Source organism: Alosa pseudoharengus, unplaced genomic scaffold, assembly GCF_046254945.1.
Source record: "Alosa pseudoharengus isolate Yale_2024_CS ecotype anadromous, Long Island Sound unplaced genomic scaffold, YU_APseudo_1.1 YU_APseudo_1.1_scf_15, whole genome shotgun sequence".
NCBI classification, from domain to species: Eukaryota; Metazoa; Chordata; class Actinopteri; order Clupeiformes; family Clupeidae; genus Alosa; species Alosa pseudoharengus.
Window position 1 is genome coordinate 27811154 of NW_027468620.1, and position 9001 is coordinate 27820154.

The following is a 9001-nucleotide window of genomic DNA, read 5'->3' on the forward strand; positions in this document are numbered from 1 at the left end:
TCCCAAATAACTGAATGAAGGAACATTAATGTGCATAGTAGCTATAAGCCAATATTGTTATTATGTGCATGTATAGGCTACCTCCCATAGCATAAACAAGTCTACCTTTTATATAACCTTAATAAAATGTTCCCTTTCGAACTCTATCGAACTGTCTAACTATTTAATTACATTGTTTGGATTCAGTTCGCTGGTAACGGAGCTTGCTCGGCATGTGTCCTGAAGCCTATACCTGTCATGTGACCCACAAGTACTAATTGATATCCGCACTTCCACACAGACGCGACCGCAGCCAGACGACAATCAGGTCGGGGCAGCAAGGGCAAGCGTGAGAGGAAGGCAGAGGAAGACAGTCAGTGAATGAAAAAAAAGTGTAGTAGGCTAAAAAAAACGCAGTCTAAACATCTAGCTCCCATCAGAAACGCGCGCATAGAGAACGACTTCAGGAAAAAGTTTTTGAAACTGAACAAGATGACCCAGTTGGAGATCCCGCTGCAGTATGACAATGGATATGAGGAAGAGGTGTATATGACGCAGGAAGACGAATGGGATAGAGACCTTCTACTGGACCCGGCATGGGAGAAACAGCAGCGCAAGGTAATGAATTCGTCCCCTCAGAATTATAAGGTTCTATCTGACATTTTTGTCAAAATTGAGTTATTTACATATTCTTATTCTGTGACACCTTAAGAAGATGAGGTGAGGTGTTTCTTGAAGTTGTATGCATTTTTGGACATTATATCTGAAGAGGTTTGTTCCACTTATCAGTATAAGTCTATGGAATTCTAAGACTTTGAAGCTCAATATCTCAGAACTACTCAGAACGTAGATAGAACCCTATAATTCTAAGGGGACGAAATACTATTTTACATTAACCTCACTTTGTTCGTAAGAGATACTTAGAGACGCTACTAACTGTGCTCCCTACAGACATTTGCTCTTATTGGTGGTTGGTACATCTGACCTTACTGTGTTAAAAGTTTTGAATGAATTAATGCACTCTCATGATAGCCTATGCATCCCATGAAAAGCGTAACTTTTTATTTTATTTTACAACCACCTATACGTCAGTATGGTTTGCTTTCCACTAACGGCTAATTTTACCTCGACTCTGTCCCCTGGCTGTCAGAGAACTAATGCAGGGGTCTGTGTTGGCTCCAGTCGACGTGACTGTTCTGTTGAGGGATGGATGCGGTGGGTACCATCTAACAATAGCTCAATGAGCGGCTCTTGAGACTGCTGCCATTCCACTGATACGCCTGGTATGCGGACTGTCAACAGATGCTTCTAACAGATGATGACGTCCTTGGGATTAGAATGGATGCACTGGCTAAATTTAACTCTTGGACCAAACGGTATTATAGTGGGTTAATCCGTTGTCCTTGGTGCGGAATTCTTTTGTTGAAAGAATTCGCACGAAAATGTAGTGATGAACTCCATTCATCATAGGCCTACCTGTAGCAAACGTTGATATAGAATGTCACAGTGCTCAAAGACAACTTTTGTTTTTACATTTATTATAGGGGAAAAACAGTTATAGAAAAAAGTGTGGAATGTTACTAGGCTACTCCCCAAATCTCACGTTATGTTCATTTAAATGTTGTTAATGCAAACAGGCAAATAGTAGGCTACCTTTATGGAAGCAGGTAAGTCTTAAAGCCCACGTGGGATTTGTTTGCATTGCTTAGTCACTCTCAGTTGCTTCTTTGGCATCTTAAGGAGGGATTGCCACAGCTATCAGCTTTCCCTCTAAATCAATCCTCTTATCAACAGACAACCCATAAATTAAAAGAGAGTAGAGAGATGGGAATGAATCCTGTGGGTATCTGTGGTTAAGTTTGTCTCTCTCTCACATTCACAGGCTGATAGGAAAGTAAGGCATCACAACCTCAAATTAAACATAACCACTCAGAAATATTGCTGTACTCCCAAAGCCTTCCGGTACACACAGCAGTGGACAGCAGGTCATAGACTAGCCTTGCATTCCATGTATTCCCTTTGAAGATATACATTTCATAGGGGCTTTCAGAGAGAAACACCAGAGCCATGCCTGTAGCACCTTTCCATTCTCTCTCTCTCTCTCTCTCTCTCTCTCTCTCACACACACACACACACACACACACACCCTTGCACTCAGACATCCACCACTTGAATGAGCGCAATGGCCATTCATGGGAAGCCGTATGATTCATGAGTATATTTAGTGCTCTCTGTCAGAGTTTGGGAGGGGTATATGGTCTTATGATACGTGTTAATGTTAAAACTTCTCATCACAAATATATGAACATTATCAATATGTGATTCCTGGGAAGTGAACTCTGGACTAAGGCACTGACAGACAGCTCCCTGGTTCACCTGATTGACACAGAGTATTAAACACTATGGTGTGCATGTACTTCAAGTCAAGTCAAGTCAAGTACTTATTTTTGCCATTTGCTCAGGTACAACATACAGGCCCATTGGAATGCATGTGCAGATCACTCAGTCATATATAAAAAGACAAAAACACTCAATAATCATTCACTCAATTAAAAATCCACTACTAAAAAGCGATAAAATTAATAAATACAAAGTGCACTAGTGCCAGCTTGTCCCCCTAGGGATTACACAGCAAGATGAAGTAGGTGTGTGAGTGAGTTTAGAAGATACCAGCTTGATTTTGAGGGCCTTTTTGCCTTCTACCAAGTGTAGGGTACTTTGTTATTATTCTGGTTGAGTGCTTTACCCATCTGATATCCATCTTCTCTCTGAAGTTCCTGTTGAAGTACTTTTGATGTATTTCAGCCTCTCATATTCTAACTTTCTTTTTCCTTTCTGCCACCACCCTCTCTCTGTGATTCTCTTTCTCTGGGCTTCCTCTCTCTCTCTCTCTCTCTCTCTCTCTCTCTCTCTCTCTCTCTCTCTCTCTCTCTCTCTCTGTGCGCCTTTAGCATATGTGGACTCTCCCCGCCGCTGGCTAATAACTTAAGGCTCTTAAAGACCATTGTGGCAGTCTGGTCCTCTTAACAAGATAACAGTCACCACATGCAAGCCAGTAGAATCCACTGCACACCATGTTCGAGCATTTCTTCACTTCAGATGTTGCTCATGTTGCCTTGTGGTCCAGATCAAAAAAGCTAAGAAGTATGTATGGTGTTTCTGTAGGATGCACCTTCACATGTTGTGCTTTATCCCAAGACCTCCATTCATCAACGTTTACATATTTGGTAGGCCGGTTGATTTAAGTGTAAGTTGTGTGGTTGATTTGAGACAGTTCTTCCACCATCTAAATAAGTCTGAGGCCCCTTACGTGAAAGGAATGTCTGCTGGTGTCTGCTTTTACCACATAAGTATGCTCTGATAGCTATGCAGACTAAGAATGTGTGTGTGTGTGTTAGAGAGAGAGAAAGACAAAGAAAGCTATTTGGATTTCATGATTAGAGTGCATGATTGGTGCATACCTCTCATTAACTTGGTGATAACACTTCCCAGATAATATAATAGATGATGAGGCCATGCACCGCCTGTCATTACTGTACAATTTTAAAAGGCTGCAGACGTGTAGATACAGGTGCAGTGTCACGGGGTATCCTGGGAATTAGACAGGTAAAGGTTCCTCTACATCTCATCAGGTATTTAGCTGATGAATGCTATCATTGGAAAGATTCAAATTTCAAAATGCTCTTGTACTTTGTACACATCTTTGTTCATCATTGTTTCAGAGGCGTACTTGGATATGTGTCAAAAAGTCAGGCTAATCCGTGATCTTTTCATTCTGTTTGCAGTCAGGACCGTAAGCCATTTACACAGCCCTTTGATCCTGAGCTCACGCATGTTGGCGTGATTTGTGGAGGCCTCTCCTGTGACCCTAGAGCACTAGAATGTGAACACAAATACTAGAATACGAGATCTTTCTTAAGGAACAGTTTTTTAATGAGCTGCATAAGGTCGTTCCTTATGGTGTCTGGAATGTGCATACTACCATGGCCAAATGCATTTTGTGTGTCAGTAAAAGAGGGTTTCCCAGATTTGTGTTTGTAAACGTCCACGGCCTAATGTGTTTAGCATGTGAGTTACTGCAGGTGGGCTTATAGGGATTTTGGTGCCGTGTGAGTGCTATGTGATTGATGCCTGTCTAGAAGCCCTTTGTGAGGCTAATAGTGGCCTTTTCCTTTGGACAGATGCTCATTGCTGGAGGCGTGGGCATGCCTCAAGTAAATCTACAGATTTATAGGCCTGCGGGAAGCTGGCATGCAGACAGTATTTTTGTATGGTTTGGTGTCCGTGACACTGGACTAATGAATTGATTGTGTGTGTGTGTGTGTGTGTGTGTGTTTGCGTTCCCCACTCAGACCTTTACAGCATGGTGTAACTCCCATCTGAGAAAGGCTGGCACTCAGATTGAGAACATCGAGGAGGACTTCAGGAATGGTCTGAAGCTCATGCTGCTGCTGGAGGTCATCTCAGGTGCTCACATCTGAACACAGTCACTCAAACCTAAATATGATACACAACAGACCAGATAGGATTCATTCAAATTGAACATCTAATTATTATTTCAGTTTTTTTTCATGCAGTTACAGGAACAGGAGAAGTTATTCTCCAGTAAATTAGAGAGTTGTTGTTGCAGAAGCATGAGAATTAGCTGAATTAGAGAAAAATGAGAGAAAATTACTTTTACAAGAATTGTACTATTATGTATTATTATGTTTCTTATTAACAGCAAGAAACCATCTCTTGTTTGTAATGGTCAAAATTAACTCTTTTTCAGAGTTAGTTGTGATGTTGAATTGCATTATTAGTTTTGGTGGTTCACTCACTGCATCATAGCTTCATGATGTATTCTTTTGATTGTGTGATACAGGTGAAAGGTTACCCAAGCCCGACAGAGGAAAGATGCGTTTCCACAAAATAGCCAATGTAAACAAAGCTTTAGAATACATCACCAGCAAAGGAGTGAAGCTTGTCTCTATCGGAGCAGAAGGTAGCATTTTATACCAGCAACCATTCTTTTTTTGGTGCACATACTACAATGGATATCTCTTCTGAATTATTACAGGAAGTATGATTGTCTTCTGCTTTTTAACCATTTAGAAATTGTGGATGGAAATGTGAAGATGACTCTCGGAATGATTTGGACCATCATCCTCCGCTTTGCCATTCAAGACATCTCAATTGAAGGTAAACAGCAACCTAACATCATCACCTAGTTCAAGTCTGAAAAATCACATAATCACCTAGGCACCTTTCAGCAGAGTTTAAACAATTAAATTGTATTTTATTTATATAGCACTATATAACATGTGAATATGCCTCAAGGCGCTTTGGTCAAAGTTAAAGTTAAAGTTAACTGATAGCAGACACTTTTATCCAAAGCGATGCAGACTCGCCACCGATTGTTAGGTGGTGACGTTACCGCTGCGCCACTTTGACACTATCTTTACTGGTATTCTGTTGAAACTGTGTTGTACCAGTTTGACATCATCAGAGCACAGTCAAAGAAAATATACTGTTTATACAATCTCTAATACTTTAGAAACCTCTGCCAAGGAAGGTCTTCTTCTGTGGTGCCAAAGAAAGACTGCCCCGTACAGGAATGTCAATGTCCAGAACTTTCATGTCAGGTGAGTGACCTTTGACTGTTTGTGCTATTTCATTTTGAGCCAGCCATGTTATTTGTTATTAGTTAACCCTTTTTGGGGGTTTTATTCCTTGATCTTCTAAGTTGAACTAAGTAAAAAAAATGAATGAGCTTCCATACAAACGTAGGGGCCTTGTTGTGATTTGATCATGTGATAACTGACCCGTGCGTGTGACCGTGCTCCTGTGCCTCTGCTCCGGCCGCTCCAGCTGGAAGGACGGGCTGGCATTCTGTGCCCTCATCCACAGGCATCGGCCTGACCTCATCGATTACTCCAAACTCAACAAGGTCAACAGTGTGACCCAGACATTAACCACAGACACAGTGCTGGACACAGTGAAGCCTTTGTCCAGGGGTGTTTGCTCATGTGCAAAATCGGTCTCAAGGCTTGCGGAGTGAATCACCAAGCTTGATGATTGGTATCGATTTTGCATGTGCTAAAACTTCTAGCTAAAGGCTTCGTGTGAATCTAGCTCTGACGTTTCAGTGTGATCCCCACATTAACAACACAGACTCCCACGTGTCTGATCACCTCTAGTCACATTATCTCACCGGACACCTGTTCTGACACAGCACCCCCACAGTGGGAGCATCTGGCACATATGAAATGTCCTACTAAAGTGGTTGTTTTGTTTTGTGGATGAATCCCTTCCACTTTTATTCATTTGCTGTTTTGGTGTCAGCTGGAAGGACGGCCTGGCCTTCTGTGCACTCATTCACAGACACAGACCAGAACTTCTCCACTTTCATGACCTTAAGGTAGCACAGGGCCAGTGGATGTGTATGTGTTTGAGCTCATTGGTGTATTTTAGAGGGTGTAGTAGGTCCTTAACATGTTGTAACAGTGTCTTTCTGTGGTATTTGTTCCAGGCCACTGATTTAATTTCATAAATTAATTCTATCTGGCACTGAATTGGTTAAATGTCAGTTTAAATCAAAAGCTTAAAATGCTTGGGCTGAACAAATACTTACAAGAAGCGCTGCTTTGTGTAGTTGAGAAACCGTAATACAGATAGATCACAGGTACATGAGTAGACTTGTTAAATGTGTTGTAGCAGTACTGATCACTGTGTTGGTGTTGTATTGCAACATTTAGAACCAAGTTTTTGATATTTTAGCGCAGTGTGTGTAATGGATTTTCAAAATACAGACAAGATATGAAAAGATGACCTTTCATTTGCCCATTCCAACTTCATCATGGAGAAAAATGATCTAATATTTTTTTCCACTGGGAATTCCCAAAGCAGTCAGTGGCATAGATTGGAATAGATTGTGGGAATGTGATCTGCTTTCCGAGAAAACCTTGGATTAGCCCAGCTGTGTTGGGAAATAGCTCTCCCTGCTCCCTGTGCTCCTATCTCTACAGCTCCTAAATGAACAAGCCAAAGCTAATGGGAACTCTAAACAGTTTACAGCTTTGAGTGAAAGGAGAGTTCCAGGCACACACATACACACACACACACACACACACACACACACACAGACATACACACACACACACACACACACACACACACACACACACACATACACACACACACACACATACACACACACACACACACACACACACACACACACACACACACACACACACACACACACACTCAATGAACATGAACATACTGTAGACTATTGTGTGCATAAATGGAGCTTGGAGAAAGAGGGCCTGCTGTATGCAGTGGCAAAGGATCTTTTAAATTAGTGTTGTCGAGTCAATCAGTTGAACATGTCTATTACCCCCCACCCCCACACACCCTCCTGTGCTCTCTCTCTCTCTCCTTCTCTCTCTCTGTCTGTCCATCTCTCACACACACACACACACACGCACACACACACACACACACACACACACACACACACACACACACACACACACAAATGGTTGGTAAATTGCATTGCACTCAGCTGTCCTCTTTGGCTCCAGGTTAGCTTGGTTGTGGTAATCCTGCCATTTTAGCACGGACGGTGAGCCTCTGGTAACACACACATACACACACACACAGTACACACACACACTCCTGGGTCTTTTGTATCCCCACGCAGCTGCTATTGTCCTGCAAGGTAGCTTTTCGCCGCGGGCGTCAGCCAAGTGGCCACAGGAGAATACCAACTGCATGATCCCCCTGCCCCTCTAAAGACACTGACTCACTAGAGCACACCAGAGCTCTGCTCTCCGTATCGGTCAGCCACGGCCTGTCTGGCCAAAAGTGCCTTCAGGGGACTGAGGCCTCACATGTGACCTATTCTGGAGCACATCTCTAAACTCCAGTTAATCTGGCCACAGAAATACAAACGGGCTGATGTGCTGTTTTATTGTGTCCTCCAGTTCAGCTGCTCCACTTCATGCACCGAGTCAGAGCCACTGCTGTAGAACGCTCCCATAGCAACGTGCTTTTAGACTCCGTGGTTAACCGAGTGGCACAGTTTTGTGTGCTGTTTGAGGAAGATCAAAAAGGATGAAATGCCTGCACTCTGCTAAAAACTCCCATACATTTATTATGTGCTCAGGCAAAAATTTGCCCATTTGCCCTGCACCTCACCGGTGGGGATGTGCACACTACTACAACTACTCTGTTTGAAGAAGATGGCTTTGTTGAGGTCTAAATGTGTTTTTGGGAGCTCTCCAGTGGTGACCCTGTCCGGTGGTGTGGAACATAACACATTAGCCCCATTCCCCCCCCCGTTGTGTGGTCCATTTTACTAACAGATCCTGGACATTACAGTGTGCTTCCTATGCCACCTGCATGAATGTGCATCTATATTTGTTGAAATGAAATAGTTTGTGAACGTGAGTTTCAGTTGTGTTCTGTTGCGTCAGTCTCATCTCTTGCATATCTGTGTTCAGGATGACCCTATGGGGAACCTGAACCTGGCCTTTGAAATTGCAGAGAAACATCTGGACATCCCTAAAATGCTGGATGCAGAAGGTAATTGAATCAGATCATCTTTCCATATTCCAGATTGTAGTTCATTACCATATTGCAATAACTACTGATTACAATGGAAACAAATATGTTTTGTCATTGTTTTGTTAATCAAGTTTTTCCCTTGTAAGTTTGCTTTTGTGAAAACCTCTGAGTTTCACTTTAAGTGGATGTCCCTGCTCTTGCCTCTCAGACTTAGTGAGCACTGCCAGACCAGATGAAAGGACAGTCATGACCTATATTTCCAGTTACTATCACACCTTTGCAGGGGCTCAGAAGGTACAACTGATCCCTTGGAGGGACAATCTAGCTGTAGACAACTGCCAGAAGTGTTAGTGGATATTTTCAGTGAGCTGACCTTTTACCTATTAGGTTTAGTTATCCCTGAGATCCTCACACAAGCCCAAAACCTCCCCCCCCCCCCCCCAGCAGCCACACTGAACATTTCTGAATA

The 9001-nt window shown here is 42.6% G+C and overlaps 1 protein-coding gene across 1 annotated transcript in view; it reads left to right on the forward strand.

The window, feature by feature from the left end:
- The first annotated feature begins 289 nt into the window (after nucleotides 1-289).
- actn2b (actinin, alpha 2b) overlaps nucleotides 290-9001 on the forward strand; it is a 17224-nt gene continuing 8512 nt past the window's right edge. The window contains exons 1-7 of the mRNA XM_076286137.1: nucleotides 290-597; nucleotides 4332-4446; nucleotides 4844-4963; nucleotides 5074-5160; nucleotides 5516-5603; nucleotides 5830-5908; nucleotides 8469-8550. Coding sequence (XP_076142252.1) covers nucleotides 361-597; nucleotides 4332-4446; nucleotides 4844-4963; nucleotides 5074-5160; nucleotides 5516-5603; nucleotides 5830-5908; nucleotides 8469-8550 — 808 coding nt within the window. The 5' untranslated portion in view covers nucleotides 290-360. The remainder of the gene's footprint in view (nucleotides 598-4331; nucleotides 4447-4843; nucleotides 4964-5073; nucleotides 5161-5515; nucleotides 5604-5829; nucleotides 5909-8468; nucleotides 8551-9001) is intronic.